At 39.7% G+C, this 16,583-nt stretch overlaps 1 protein-coding gene across 9 annotated transcripts; it reads right to left on the reverse strand.

Annotated features, from left to right (window-relative positions):
• Window positions 1–1,770: 1,770 nt before the first annotated feature.
• MMAA (metabolism of cobalamin associated A) lies at window positions 1,771–10,803 on the reverse strand. 9 transcript variants are annotated; one of them, XM_042470769.1, is made up of 7 exons: window positions 10,704–10,803; window positions 7,087–7,555; window positions 5,916–6,038; window positions 5,436–5,606; window positions 5,040–5,125; window positions 3,258–3,407; window positions 1,771–2,125 (listed from the first exon to the last, which is right to left on the reverse strand). In XM_042470769.1, exons 2-7 carry the CDS (start codon window positions 7,517–7,519, stop codon window positions 1,838–1,840), a joined length of 1,251 nt encoding a protein of 416 aa, XP_042326703.1. In that variant the 5' UTR covers window positions 7,520–7,555; window positions 10,704–10,803; the 3' UTR covers window positions 1,771–1,837. The 9 variants fall into 9 exon arrangements, with proteins under 9 accessions (XP_042326703.1, XP_042326708.1, XP_042326705.1 ...); XM_042470774.1 differs by having other exon boundaries at window positions 10,714–10,760; XM_042470771.1 differs by lacking the exon at window positions 10,704–10,803 and adding an exon at window positions 10,549–10,630.
• Between the last annotated feature and the right edge of the window lie 5,780 nt (window positions 10,804–16,583).

Below are 16,583 nucleotides of genomic sequence, written 5' to 3' on the forward strand. Positions count from 1 at the left end.
TCATTTATAAAGATGACATAGATAAATCTCACATCTCTTCAAGATCCATAAGGCTAGATAGCTCTAGAATATTTTGGACACAAGCATTCTGAACTGTATTCTTCTGTAGACGCCTTTCCAAGCTTTGAAAGCTTCAGAGGCCTTTCTTCTAGCTTTGGCGCATTACAGACCACCTAAAAGTGGCGGTCTGCCGCTGCCACTGGTTGCTGGGTCCGGGAACTGCAGCAGTTAAACTGCGCGGTTCCTGGGTACAGCGGAAAAGCACCAAAATAGCACTTTTCTGTGCCCCAGAAGTGGCGTCGTGAGGCGCTAGTTACACACTCGTGGCGTCACTTCTGCCACGCAACGTTGACGCTATGCATCCACAACATCAAGATGGCGGCCCCCGTGTGGATGAGCACTGCTATTTTGTATGGACTCAGTCCGTACTAGGGTCGAGGAGCATCAGGAAGTGACGCCCCTTTGTAACCCTAGTACGCAGTATAGGCGCGTCTGTAACAGTCACCTTTCAAACCCTATATCGTGCCTATATGAGAAAGGGCTTTTTCAGTGACTGTGCCCAGACTCTAGAACTCGCTACCAAGGAAAGATAGGCCAGTCTTCTCTTTGTTGTCCTTCTGTATGTAAGCAAAGACCTTCAGTTCTCACCAGACTTTGGCAAGCGACCTTGCTTGCTGTGGAAGAATCTTTCAACTGAATAGGTGCTGTACCTTTCTTTTACCACTTTTTAAAGTTGTTTTAAAAGCACAGAATACTCTTTTACCCATTTTATGTTTTAATTGTATTTGGCCAACACAATTTCATTCAAGCTGCCTTGAGTCCCATTTATGTGAAAATGCTAAGAAATTGTATTAATTGGATCATATGTGTTAGGGCTGACAGCCAGTGGAGTCATGAAAACTTTGGTATGACATACTTCTATCCCTCTGCTGCAGCATTTCAGGCTGCTGTTCAGCAGAATGTACTATCTAGCCACGTCTTCAGTTATACCCCTTTCATGTAAAATATGGGAACAGCAATTAGAAAGGAAAACAGTGTATGTCAGCTCTACAGGAATAAGGAAGTAATGTGCTGAAGGGCTGTACATATTAAAGGCTAACCAAGTTTCTATTACAGGAAGTAATGGATTTACAAAAGACCAGTGTAGATTAGATATACTGGAAGGAAAACTTCCTAAAAAGAACACACTGGCAATATAACAGCCAGAAATAGCAGAGCATTCAAGCTGTTGCATTTGAATGAAAAATGTGGACAGCCCTCTTCAAGAGGTGAATGAGCTAATGAAACTAAGTGCAACAATAAAATACTGCGGATATGGTAGGGTACTGAATTGTTTGTTATAATCCTGTAGAAGTTCAGTACTAGTTTGAATTGTGTAACTCTCCTCGCGTTATCTATACTTACTTTTTTTTAAAAAAAATAATTGATTCATGTACTCATGTATTCATGGTTTGCAACACACTGGTGCAACAGTAAGTGTGTATCATCATCCTGTTGTAACAAGGATTAAATTGCTAATAGTTAGAAACTTGGTTGAATAATAAATTGCTGATGTGTAGACAGATTTAAACACAATCTTTAAACTAAAATAATCTTAGAAGTGTAGTGTTGACCACATTGTGCATCTGCTATTATACTGCTGTGTAAAACACTAGTGTGCTATCCAAATGACATATGTATAATCAGAATGTAAAAACAGTGATTTTAAATTTAAAGAACACTGTTCTATTAAAGTATACATAGTCACTGAAAACAAAAAAAAATCATGCCTTGGAAAATTGTTTTTTAATGTTCATACACTTTACATAATCATATAACATATACGTACAGCTAAGGGTTAGGATTTTTCTTTAAAGGCTTTGAGCAATAGGTCTGCAGCCAGTCCAGGAGAAAGAATCCCACTGACAACCTTTTCTTCCAGAAGGGGAATCTGATCTCTCACTGCTGAGTGACTCCGGAAATGGTATAGCATGCTTTCTTGGATTACATTCCACATCCACACTTTTTGCTGCCTCCTTCGTTTGGTGAGCAACTCACCACTTGTGAGCATGAGTTCTCGGAATTCTGTCATCTTATCCCATATGTCAGAGATGCCTTCTCCAGTCTTGGCAGAGATCCGCATGACCTATTTGATTGAGAAGATTTTAAAAAAAATACAAAATCATAAGGCTGCTAGGGCTCACCTAAAAGTTCTGAATAAAACACCCCCAACAAAACCAAAGCCATCTTCAAACTACAGCTTAGCCTTTAAACATATTAAAAGACAATATAAACCAATCTGTACATCTATGCAAAAAGACCATGTCATCTTATCTTTGCAGGGGCCTTAGGATGCAATGTAATACGGATAAGTCAAATGTTCATTCATCTTTCTATAATACACAACAACCCAATCTGCCCTTTAAGATGATCTAAGATGATCTGGAAATTTTGGTTGATCCAAAAGATGGCTGCCTATCTCTTCATATGTTCACAAACAGTAATGAACACTTGAACACCTATTCTCTATTCTGAGGCACAATGGCTACTGGTTTGTTTTTAGATTCAAATTATGTTGTTGGCTTTGACCTTTAAAATGTCAATGGTACTCAAACATTTTACCATTGGGACTCTCATTTACATCTACATGCAAATGTTGTGCTCCCCATACTCGATGTGGAAAATGAATAAAAATACTTTATTTAGTGTGTATACAGTCATCCCTTAGTATCCATTCACACACACCCACTCCGTGGATAACAAAATTTGTGGGACCTTAACTACACTATAATACCATTATTGAATATTGTAACATTGTTATAAATCTTATACTATATAAATCTGTAACTGAACACTCATGTTTCTGATGTATGAAACAGTAAAATAATGATAAAATAACCATACATATTAGAAGTAGTAATAACACTTTATTTTCATTACAAAACCACCATGGGCATAAATTTATTAGTTATCTAAAAATTCAGCAACCAGCAGCAAAATTGAAATCTATGTATAAAGCTTCTGAATCATACCTACTTTCAAATACTGAAGGAGATGAAAATCATGTCCCATACACAGAGCACACAATATGGAATTATGTTTGTGATTTATACCAATATTCTGTGAAAATGGGGAAATTTTTTAAGATGCTTTGAAAACCAGGAAGTTAAAGCCTATCTGGGCAGTAATCGTGAGTTTGATGGTATTAACACTTTTTCACTTAAGTCTTGTATATTTTCCTAACTGAAAAAGGAAAAGGTTATTTTAGACATACCAACCTTTGGTCTCCAAACCTTTGAACGCTTACGGAGTAATTTCAGAGCACTGACATATTCTGCTTGAATTCTCCGTGCTGGCACTATGAGATCTCCATCAGCTTTGGTTACTGCAACAAGATCTGCCATTTCAATTATACCTCGTTTGATACCCTAAAAAGAAAAACGGAATGGAAACGCAGAGCTCAGAAACACTGATTATAACTGATTTCCATCTTCTAGCCTTCTTACAGCTTTTCTGAAGTAAAGCAATCAAGTTTTTGATTGTCCTTTCTCATAAAATTCTATCATATTTGAAGAAGTATAGCGTAATAGATTGGGAGCCTAAGTTTTACAAGGATTTCTCAGTTCTCAAAAAAAAACCCTTAAGCTTATATATCTAATAGGTAACCTTTATGGCTTCAGGGGTGTATAGGAAGGGTTAATTTCTTGATCATAAAACCATTAATGCACGCTAGCTAAGGATTTCAAATAATGAACTACTACAGCCCTTCTGAACTTTATGCTTTTCATGCAACAATGATCTGGATGGCATCAGGTGGAGAAGGCTGAATTAGTTATCTCTTTAAAAATAACAGCAGAACTGGACCTGTTTAAAGGCTCAAACAGAGGAAATAACCCATTATAAACTTCAGCTGCACTCTTATAAAAATTAGACTAGGGCTGCATCTACACTGCAAGTATAATGCAGTTTGACACTATCGAATTCTGGGATTGGTAGTTTTGTGAGATATCTAGCCTTCTCTGTCAGAGAGCTCTGATGCCACTGAGCCATGGTAGTTAAAGCGATGTGAAAGAGCATTAATTCTGTAGTATAGATGTAGCCTAGGAAACACTTGCATTCACAGGATTAATTTATCTCTTTAGAGCAAAAGCAAGAACAGTGCAGCTCTTCAGATGCTGCTGGGCTGGAATGCCCAACATTTTTCACTACTAGCTAGATTAGCTAGCACTGCTCACAGCTGCAGCCCAATGACATCTGGAGGGCCACATGATTTTGACCTCGATTTTGACCGTTCCTCAGCTTAATGAGAGCTTGATATAGTGTACAAATAAAAATATATATACGGTATATAACTGGATGCCTGTACTACAAAAGTTGTGTACAATAAGCTACAAACAAAACCAGGGATTAATAAAAGAAGTACAAGTTGAATCTCCTTTATCCAAAATGCCTGGGACCAGAGGTGTTTTGGATTATTCCACATTGTGGAACATTTGCATATACAATATACATATTTGCATATGGAGATGGGACCCAAGCTGAAATATGAAATTCATTAATGTTTTGTATACTCCTTATACACATAGCCTGAAAGTAGTTTTATACATAACATTTTTAATAATTTTGTGAATGAAACAAAGTTTGTGGGCACTGAACCATCAGAAAGCAAAGGTGTCACTATCTCAGCCACCCATGTGGACAATTCTGGAGTATTTTGGAATTCCGAATATGCAACCTGTAACACTAGACATTAAAAGGCACTGGTCTAAGAAGCAACCAAACAGTTATTTCAAATACTATGCATGCTAAAAATACGTACAAAAACATTAACTCAAATAATGATTTGTTGGCTACTCAAGTTTCATTCTGGTGGGTTTTGAGGGATGCAAGACGACTAACACTACAACATGTCCTATTCACACTAGTAAAGTGGCCAAAATTGACCACTGCATTGTGTTGCTTAGTTCTGGTAGAGTTGGGTGAGAGAAAATACTTTGAAAACCTGCTATGATTACAGCTATACAAAACTTAAGATTTATGGCAAAAAACAGCATGAGTACCTGCAACTCGTCACCTCCTGCTGGTGGCAGCAGCAATATAAACATATCAACCATATCAGCGACAGCAAACTCTGACTGCCCGACACCTGAGAATCAAAAAGCCAAGAGGCAAACTGCAGGTCAAAAAACAATCAGAAATACACCCTCCCTGCTTTATACGGATGTGCACGCAGTCTTCATTTCATTGCCTTGTGCTGATATAGCATTAGTCTCACATGTTTATCTCCCAGCAGAATCTACTATAAGATAGAACTGATTCAGCTTCATGTAACAAGTGGTCTCTTCCCCCTTCCTCATTCTGTTCTAGATTTTATGAGTTAGATGGCAAAACAGACCTACAAATGACATAACTGCAGAAGCCAGACTGCAAAGAACACAAGAAAGAGATTTACTGACCTACTGTTTCTACAAGAACAATGTCATAGCCTCCTGCTTCACACAACAGAATAGCTTCATTTGTGGTCCGCGTCACCCCACCTAGCGTTCCTCTGGTTGGAGATGGCCTGATGTAAGCATTCATATCTCTTGACAACTCAGTCATCCGTGTCTTATCACCCAAGAGTGAGCCTTAAGTATTGAAAAAAAAATTACACAACAGCTCAAATATTCAAATATAATAGACTTTTGCTCAAAACCCAAGTTAGGCTTATTCTTTTAAAAATTATAGCCTACAACCTTGATGCAGCATTACCCATGTAAGATGTTTCTTCCAGTCACTATAGGTCCATTTGCTCAGTTTTGAGCCATTCTCCTTCCCCCAGCGGTTTCCATATTTCCTAAGGACTATGTTCTTTTGTTCCTTTTTTCTGGTTTTTTCACGATTAAAAAGCTTGCTTCCCAAGTTAACAAGGAGCATGAGAAATGAGTAACACTCACCACCACTAGTGCTAGAGGATGGATCCACTGCCAAAACAGACACTTTGTGCCCTCTTTCAGTGAGCATTTTCCCAAAGCATTCAATAAATGTTGATTTCCCAGCACCAGGAGGGCCAGACAACCCTAGGTAGGAGCATAAAATTGATTCTAACACAACATGGGGTCACATCCAGTTCAGCACAAGACTGTCTTGCATAACATACAAAATCATCAACCTCAATATTGTGTTGATTTAAGACTAGTCAATGCATTTACTGCCAATGTTGCATGCAGTGCATTTAGGGATTACTCATGCCTTCTAAATGTCAAAAAGTTATGTATTTTTTAATGTTTATGATACCAAATAAAAATATATACTCCACTTGGCATACTCTCTTTATAGTCTTGAAGAATTACTGATTAAAGCAGCCCAAGTTTGATTACTTCAACAATTTTCCTACCCTACAAGAAAGTGATGGTTATATATAGATATGTTTTGTAGAAATTAAATTACAATTACTGAAATTAAGGGATCCAAAGAACTCTGTATTGCTAGCAGAACATTCAGTCCTTGTCTGCATGGGCCAAATAAAACATCCTTCCCTTGTTCTCATGGTAACATGTCCAGATGGAGCAGGGCCCAATCCTTGGGTCTGGTGCTACCAGTCCAGACAACTGGACTGGTTCAGCACCAAACCCAACATATACTGTTTTTTGTAACTTTTTTTTAAAAAAAATACCCTTTGTTCCAGATCTTGTTCTGACCTCAGAGTGAGCAACACACTGTGGTGGCAATGGCAGTCCAGTGAGACACATATGTGAACAGTTGTCTGGCATCACAACAGAGGGCCCCAAGTAACAGAGGGACACAAAGGCAGCTCTGGGGCCATAATAGGCTGCTCCTAGAGTATTCTTGTGGACCCAGTCTCATAAAAATGAGGCAGTTCATAAGAAGCTGTTTGATAACACTTGAAAATAATAGTCCTTTGGGGAATATCGTTTGTTAACTACACACAGCCCATGCAGGACAGGTTTTACAAGACAGCAATGCAGAAGTATGTCTGTTATATGAGACAAGCTATCATAGCCAATTCCTTTTTAATGTTAAATAAACCATATTTCCTTAAAAACTAGCAAGTGGAAACACTTTAAATCAGAAAAACAATAACTGCACAAACAAAAGTGAACTGACCCACTCTAAAGGCTAGTGGTTTTCCTTTATTTAACTGTTCTTGTTCTCTGTGGTAGGATAGTACCTTCTGAAGGAGCACCTGTGCCACTGCTTTCTTCCTGCTGTGTGTGGATTCTATAAGAGTAATGGCTTCTGCCAAAGAGGCCCTGTGTCCTTGGATTAGCCCATTGTACAGTCTGTCTAGAAGTCTTTGTTCTTTGTCAGAGAGCTCCCAGGCCTGCTGTTCTAACACTGCTGCATGACACAGGCCAGCCTTCAGACCTTTCAAAGAGATGGTCCTCCTTGAACTACAAAACTGAAGCAAGTTAGCCTGTTGGCCATATGGAAAAACAGATGCGGTACTGAACATCCAGCAGAAACTCTTCAGTGGTCTCCTATTATTCTTAAGAAAATGGGTGAGAGGAAATCGAAGCAGCAGCGATGGCCCATTCATGTTGTCTTGCGTTAGGAAATTCTGTATTCAGTCAGCCTAATAAAAGAGAAAAAAATCCTCTTATTTCAACACTATTTTAGCAATACATTTCCTAAATACATGTTTGGCTACTCTAAGGCCAAAACTACATAAGCTGATTCAGGCATTCTCCAAATGAGCAGACACACCACAACAGCAGAGCTGGGATATCCCTGCCCACCATCCATCACCATTTTTTTTGTAATTCTCTACAACAGAGAGAGACTTTTTAAAGGATAGTGATTTCAACCCTGATTTATCAGTGTACAAAATTACATGACTTGCTCTTCTTGAATGCCAGCCTCTGTATGTAGAAGGCAACAGAAACAGCAAGAGAGAGCCAGAGCTGGTGGTTCCACTTCAACATATATAATTTGTCATCATGTAATAATTTGTGAATACCCCAATATGTTTTATGTTCCATGCATAAATGTGCAACAGAAAGCCAATTTTTTTTCCAAGGAAAGCCAATTTTGTGAAATGCATTCTGAACAGAGAAGAGGGGGGAAATGTAAATTAACCCCCCCATGTCAATTTATGGAGACCCTATGAATTACAGTACATGGCATTTTCTTAGACAAGGAGTACCCAGAGGTGGCTTGCCACTGCTTTTCTCTGAAATTTAGCATATGTATTTAGGCTGTTGCCTTCCTCTGTGGCTGAGAGAATATAACTTGCCCAAGGGTTACCCAGTGGGTCTCTATGGCTGAATAGGGAGTCAAACCCTGACCCACAGAATCCCACCTCAAATTCCCTGTAAGCAAATCTTACCAAGGAAGCTTCATGATAGGGCCTCCTTAGGGTATATCAGAAATGGTTTGAAGGCACACAGTAATTTAGGCTGTTATAGAACAGAAATGTCAGAAGAATCTTAGCTGTGTAGATTTTCTATTATATAATGGCAATCTTACAACTTCTTCCTATGTATCCACAACCCCTGAACTTCAGGTCCACATACTCACAAACTACTTCCCATATCGAAGAGGCTCAACATCCCTGATAAAGGAATCATAGGTTATTGCTGCTGTTGATATGAACTTAACATACTGTCTGTTTGAACAACTCCAATATTCCCTGAAACATCTGGTTAGTCAAAGCAGGAAGCAGGATGCTCAGCTAAACAGGCTTTTGATCCAACCCAGCAAGGCTCTTTTATGTTTTCAGAAGGAATGGTCTACTACAGTCTGAAAGATGGGAACCAAATGGGTGCTCCCCATATCACATCATGGCATTTGAAAATGTACAACAAACGAAGAGTGAGATATACCATGTGGTATATTCGCATGTTGTGGTCTTTTAATAGATAGCTATATTAATTCCATCTTTCAACTATTCTTTGTGCTCAGATTCCAGTTAAACAGTTAAGGGGGTAGTAGTGCTTCTTATCTGTCCCCTGGAAAATATGCTTAGTAACCATATTTAGGAATGGAGTATAAAGAGATTCTAAAATATGCTTAAATATTCCAGAAAGAATGTTAATACAGAAATCCCAGCATTTATCTAACAAACAGGAACATAACAAGGTCATATTATACATAACAATGAGGGTGCTAAATTAAAGTTCAAAACAGCTCAACAGTTCAATGGAGGCTGCTTCATATTACCAATGTGGGCAATTTTGGATCTTGGAGTATTTTGGATTTTGGAAATCTGCATAAGGGATATACAACCTGTATGTATAAATCTAGAAATTTAGGTCAAAAAACTGACCCAAAAAACCTGACTCGACTTATCCATGGGGCAATATATCTTAACTCTTATTTAAAAGTAGGATCCATCGCTTGGTGAAAAGCAAGAGTACAGTCTGTCCTGGAAGCACTGACTGCCCTCTACTCTCTCATCCATCCAGCTTTAAGAGTAAGAACAAAGAGTTATGTCTGTGGAATGTTGTAAGTTATTTCATGTTGTTTTGCTTTGCTTCATCCTTTAGATCCTTTGCTATATGCCTCTAGGTTTTACCCTTGACTTAGTCACAGGTTGTAGCAAAATCTATAATTTTGGCCCCAAAACTTGCCTTCGACTTATATATGAGGTTGACTTATAGTTGAGTATATATGGTATATATGTATGTGTGTGAATGTGCATATATATATATATACACACACACACAGAGCACACTACTTTACATGCTGCAACTCCATAATTAACATTCAAAAGGCTGCCTAAATAAAAACATTTATTTCTGCATAAGGGGTTGCTGTTGTGTGCCTTCAAGTCATTTCTGACTTACGGAGATCCTAAGGCAAACCTATCATGGGGTTTTCCTGGCAGGATTTGTCCAGAGGTTTGCCACTGCTTTCCCCAGAGGCTGAGAGAGTGTGACTTGCCCAAGTTCTGCCAGTGGTTTCATGGCTCAGCTGAGAATTGAACCCTTGTCTCCAGAGTCGCAGTCCAACACTCAAAACACTATGCTGCATCAGCCTAAGGGATACTCAACCTGTATATACGCACGTACGTGTGTGTGTGTGTGTGTGTGTGTGTGTGTGTACAGTCGTCCCTTCCGGACCCCCTGTGAATAGGAAAAAGCCCAAACATTGGAGCCCCATTGTTTTTAATGGCTGTGGGCGCCGTGGATTTTGTCCCTCCTGGCTTCTCATCTGTGAAAATTCAAAACCTTGAATGGGAAGTCAGCAAATACAGACACAGCCCAGTACTTCACACCATGAAATAATTAGCAATGAAAAGCCTGCCTAAATAAAAATGTTTTCTCTATTTTGGATTTTGGAAATCTGCATGAGGGATACTCAAGGTTATATGTGTGTGTGTGTGTATACACACATATACACTCACACCCATATATACACACACATATATATACACACAGAGAGACATATAACCATACCTACACACACAGTCAACCTCACACACATATAGTCAGACACACCTTGCAACTCCCCAGTGACCCCTGCAAACGCTGCCCCAATCTGCTTGAGGACTGGAGGGTTTACTTTGAGGGCGAGCTGATCCCTCTCTGGAGGCTGCTCACGTGACCCTTGCCAGGGATTGTTTACCTCCGAGAGACAAAAAGGAGCTTCCGCCTTTCCTTCCTTCCTTCCTTAACCCTGGAGCAGCCCTCACCTAAGAGGCCCCGCCCCCTGCCCTCTATGTCATTGGCCCCGCCCCCTCCCCTGGAGACGCACGCACAGCAATGAGGAAATGACCCAACCTTTCCGAACCTCCTGCATCCGGGATACACGCGCACCTAGGCTCCACAGCGACTCAACTTCAACCCGCTCTGCTCCCTGGCGGTGCCCTTGCGCCTGCGCGGGAGCTGAACGGATTCTGCGCATGCGCAGTTCTGTTAATGCCCACAGATCTAAGAAAAATATAGATATGGTGGTTCTCCCAAATTGAAATACCCGGATGTGGCCTTATGAGCCACTGTGGCCTAGTGCTTTGAGGATTGGACACTGCAGAAAGGATCCCGTTGGAGACCGCTTTAACTGCCCTGGCTCAGTGCTAGGGAATCCTGGGAACTGTAGTTTGCTGTAGCACTGACAGAAAAGGGCTAATTGTCTCACTAAACTACACTTCCCAGGATTCCCTAGCACTCAGCCAGGGCAGTTAAAGCAGTCTGAAACTGGATTATTTCTGCAGTGTGTTTTGGACCTTCCTGAAAGAAGTTGTAGCATGAGCTTTTTCTAGGCTTGGTCAGCTTCCTTTTAGTAGAAAAAGTCCATGCATCTGAGAAAGTAGACCAAGGTTGTGTCCACACTGCAGCAATAATCCAGTTTGACACCATTTTAATTGTGGCTCAATGCTACGCAGTACCTGGGATTTGTAGTTTGCTGTGGTGCTCTCTGACAGAGAAGGCCAAATGTCTCACAAAACTACAAAAGTCGGCCCTCCTTATATACAGATTTTTTATCCACAGATTCAAGCATCCATGTAGAATCATAGAATAGAGTTGGAAGAGACCCCAAGGGCCATCCAGTCCAACCCCATTCTGCCATGCAGGAACTCTCAATCCAAGCATCCCCAACAGATGGCCATCCAGCCTCTGCTTAAAGACCTCCAAGGAAGGAGACTCCACTACACTCCGAGGAAAGAGTGTGTTCCACTGTGGAACAGCCCTTACTGTCAGGAAGTTCCTCCTAATGTTGAGGTGGAATCTCTTTTCCTGCAGCTTGCATCCATTGCTCCAGGTCCTAGTCTTTGGAGCAGCAGAAAACAGTCTGATATCCCTTCAAATATTTAAACAGGGCTATCATATCACCTCTTAACCTTCTCCAGGCTAAACATCCCCAGCTCCCTAAGTCGTTCCTCTTAGGGCATGGTTTCCAGACCCTTCACCATTTTAGTTGCTCTGCTTTGGAAACGTCTTGAAAATATTCCCCCCAAAAGCGTAAATTCCAGATAGCAAACCTTGATTTTCCATTTTATTTAAGGGTCACTATTTTGCTATGCCATTGTCCTTAATAGGACTTAAGCATCCACAGATTTTGTTATTCATGGAGGGTCCTGGAACTAAGCCCCAGTGGATAACAACCACCCACTGTATGTATAGATTTAATATTAGTGGAAACTAAGACAGTTAAACCACCCTTTGGGTGGCCTCCCTTGCGACTAGGGCTTGCCTCTATGGAGTATGCTATATGACCATTTACGATTAAATTTTCCATGGCCCATGTCTCTTGCAATAGTATTGTCATACCTAGTAATTAAATCCAAGAATGATGGATCTACCAGCATTAAAAAAAAAAGCCAAAAGCGACACCTCTGTGGTGAGAGTAGAGGGGGCAAGTTTTTCCAGATGCACTAAACTCTCACCTTTCACCACTCCATTAAGAGAACATGATGGTTCCTTTTCTGATAAGAGTGAAGTTAGAGTACTTATACTAACATATACTAACCTATAGATAAGTTGACCTAGTTGTTTTGAGTTTATTTTTTTGCCTAGATTCTTGACTTATACACCAGTATATATGAAACTTAGATTACTCAATTATATTACTTCTAGATTTGCATAGCATTACAAACTAAATTCCAATAAAACATGGGCAGGACTGGGCTACAGGTAGTGTACTCATGGAAAATTTTGGAAGAGAGCTGGGGGGAGGGAGAACCAGACATCTATTTTCCATCCAAGTCTACATCAATTTATTTTTCCTTTTTAATGTAAAAGTAGTATTCATTCTGACCACTTGATGGTGCTTGAAAGCAATTAACATTTTCACCTGCTGGAAGGCGTAATCTATAAGGTCAAATTCCACCCACCATTCTGAGACTTCTTGAAAATAAGATCACTGAGAGTCACTGAAAATCATTGCATGCCTCCATCCCCCAACTTTTGTTATCTTTGGTGTTCCTGGCTCACATGCAGACCCATTCTCTCTTCCTGGCATATCAAATTCTTTTCCTAAAGCAGATATTCCATCTTGATAGGCTTCTTTGTCTAATTGGTTTCCTGTAAGCCTCACCGCAATATAACAAGCTTATACTTCACCAAGAAAGGTTGCCCTTTCACAGCATCTTCACTTGTTGCCTGTCATGCACAATATGCACATTTTAGGTTTCATTTTCCTGACATTTTAAATGGATGCATACTAAAAGCAGTGTAGAGTATTGAGAAATGAAAGAATAAAGGCCTAGTAGTTTTCATGTGTTATTAAAGCACTCAGACTTTATTGCTATTCTTATCATTTATTGATCACAATAACAAATTAGTCTTTTCCACTGACCTCTTCAAAACTTTCTATTCTTCCTCCTGCATACATCATAGCTATTGCGTTTCAGCAAAATCTGCACAATAGGGAGAGATACAAGCTTCTACTTCATACAACCTGTATTTTAACAACCATAAGAGATGCATTTAAACATAGGTTGTTCCATGGGCCCAAAAAATCAGTTCTCAGCCACCTGCTTTTCCAAATATGGCAGAATCGCCTTTCCATTCTCTGTGCCTTCTGTATAGGCTCAGCATTGGGTTGTTTTTTTTAGCAGATGTAGTACACACAATTTTACTACACATTATAACTTGTTGGTTGGATTTGCTTACTAATGTGATACTAAGCCACAGCTCGTGGAGCCTGGCACACTGCAGGTTTACATACACTTCTGAAATGGTTGTATTCTGCATTATTATTATTATTTTTGCTGGGCCTCTACAAAGTATAACTGAGATAAGGAGTGCCTTTACAGCACACATCCTATTGGCAAACATTGTCAATAATATAAACACTTCCTGAGCCAAGGAGACATCCTATTATAGGAGCTGCATAGCAAGCAGTCTTGGGAAGGACAGGCACGTTGTGATCTGTAATATGGATTCCAGCCAAATTAGCATTAAATAGGAAACTATCTTTAGTGAGCTGGGACATTTTTGCTTCCAACAGGGTGGGTGTGAAATTATCTTCTCAAAAATAAAGCAATAAAAATATAGTTGGCCTTTTACATTTGCGGTTTTGACTTTTGCGGTTTTGATTAATATGTTCTCTCTAGGAATAGGTCCTCCAGTGCAACTCTGCCAGAAGTTGACCATAGAGTTGTGCTGGAGGACCTACAAGTTCCTCTAGGCATTTGTAGGTCCTCTAGCATGATTCTATGATCAACATCTGACAGATGTTGACCATAGAGTTGTTCTGAAGGACCTGGAGATTCCTAGCGAGGTGTTCTCTCATGTAAAAATAGTGTTTTATTTGCAGATTTTCCACAGTCACGGGGGTCCTTTACCCCTAACCTCAGCAAATGTGGAGGGACCACTGTAGTTATAATTGAGTTTTTTAAACATTTTAAACCGAACTAAATTTCTTTTCCAGCTGTACTTACTACGATGTGAGGGAAGCTTCATCTCATGACTCACAAAAACATTAGCGAAGTGCCATGTATCACTAGAATAAGCAACTGCATTTGTGAAGATGGCATACAACTGACCCTATTTGTTACTATTGCTATAAATTCGGTATTCAGATTATGTTTTATCACAGAGAGGCTGAGAGAAATTAAAGCCTTTGCTTCAAGTGATTTCACATGAGCTGTCTACTTTTTAAAAAATTAGCCTTCTTAAAAAGAATCAGGTAGACTTATTTGATACTTTTCAATTTTATTGGCATCAGACAACCTAAATATTGAGCAGTTGGCTTTTGATCAAATCTCCTGTTTTGTCACCAGTAATCATATGACCATGGAGATCAGGGTACAATGCCCTGCTTGGTCATAAAAACACATTGGGTGGCCTTGGGTAAGTCACATACTCTCAGCCCCAGAAATCACCTTAGGGTTGCTATAAGTCAGAAACAACCTGAAGGCACACAACAAGAACAAGAAGAAATGACTATCTGATTTAATATGATCCACCACCCTTTATTGATATCATGGATTGTTTAACAATTGTAATGTGGGATATAAAAAAGAGAGTTCCCATCCTAAATTCTAGTTTCGCCTTCCCTCCTCCCCAATTTAGGAAGTTCTCTGAAGATTTTTGGCTATTTCACCTACATCAGAGAGAGAAAAAGGCATCCCACAGATTTTCACCACAGGAGAATTTGTTTCTGGCAGCTATAGTAGACTTCAATTTCTACAATTCATCCATAGAAACAGATTGTGTAACTTCCAGAATGGACAAAAGGAAATATGTCACTGTATACATAGAGCAGCACCCAATAAAATAAAGCCTTGTTGCACCCTTAAGCTTTAATAGAAGTCTTCTTCATCAGATGCATGAAATGTTATCCTAAGCTGGCAGTATATTACACTCATGGAGAGGGAACAACATTGGGGATGGGGAAATGTGCAGCCCACTAGGTGTTGGATTGAAACTCCCATTAGCCCTTTGGGCACAGCCGATGATGAGAGTTGTAGTCAAATATCTGGAGGGCCACACTTTCCCTCCTTCTTGCTGTAAACAACAGGGTTAAAATGGTTGAAATAGCTGCGACTTTAAAATCACCATTCAAATTAGGTAACAGCATATTTGGCGATATTTATCACTTTACGTCATCTCTGTCTTGTTGCTGCCTTGCCCTGTTAGAGTGCACCTTATTACTGATGGGAAAAATCTGTCAATAAGCTCCCAAAGGCCTCAGGTGTGATAGGCAGTTCCAGTTTTGGGCAGTTGTGTGGTGTCAGTCTCTCCTTCTATCCCCACTTCCTATTCCGGATCACGTTGTTGTTGTTCTTTTAAACTTTATTTTATCCCCCCCCCCCTCCATCCAAAGAAGAAATGACAGTCTCCTCCTTGTGAGGAGAGACTCTAATATCTTCTTTGATCGGCACACAGGATATGCAGGGGTTAGAAGGTGGTGCAGAAATCAGATCATATGGCCACAGATCACCAAAGGAGCACTAAAGTGCTGATGCAGTGAACATATGATAAAAATTGATGCAAACCAGTACAGTATGCGTCTGTTATTTAACTAGCCCAGTTGTAGTGATAACAGATACTTATGATAAAGTCCTTTGACACTTTGATTAAAGCTGAAATTTATGCATATTAAGTATAGTGACTATTCACACGTACTGTATAGCTAAAATTCATGATAGCACTATCTTAGTGAGGTTAAGCACAATTAACACCTGAAATGGGTATAATATACAAACAAAAAGATTCAAACAAACAGCTTTCAGGTTGACATCTCCCTTTGAAATTTTGAAAACTTTCAGGTCAGCAGTAGAAAGTCTAGAAGAGTGAAATGTTCTACTGGTTTGTATTTTTCTGACACAAGATAATGGAAAACACTGTTACACAATTTTGGAACAGCTGCTGACACAGATGCCTTAAACTGTTCCATGAATAATGGGTAAAAGTCAAGAAGCAAGAGGGTATGAATAATATGACAGTTAATAAAATAAAGCAGTGGGTTGATCTGACCTAGAACCAGGACTGTTCAATTTAGCTGGTAGATAATTTTGAGTCAAGAAGTGAGCAGACAAATAATGAATTTAACAGAACACCAGGTTGTTCAAGATGGTGAAAACGGAAGATGACCAATGAGCTCAAAAAGGATCAATGGCAACTAAGCACTAAACTGATACCTGTTGGAGATACACACACATACACACACTGATGAGGTCTGAACTGGCCATATCTAATGAAGTAGGACAGTTC

This window comes from Sceloporus undulatus, chromosome 5 (genome assembly GCF_019175285.1).
Source record: "Sceloporus undulatus isolate JIND9_A2432 ecotype Alabama chromosome 5, SceUnd_v1.1, whole genome shotgun sequence".
Lineage (NCBI taxonomy): Eukaryota > Metazoa > Chordata > Lepidosauria > Squamata > Phrynosomatidae > Sceloporus > Sceloporus undulatus.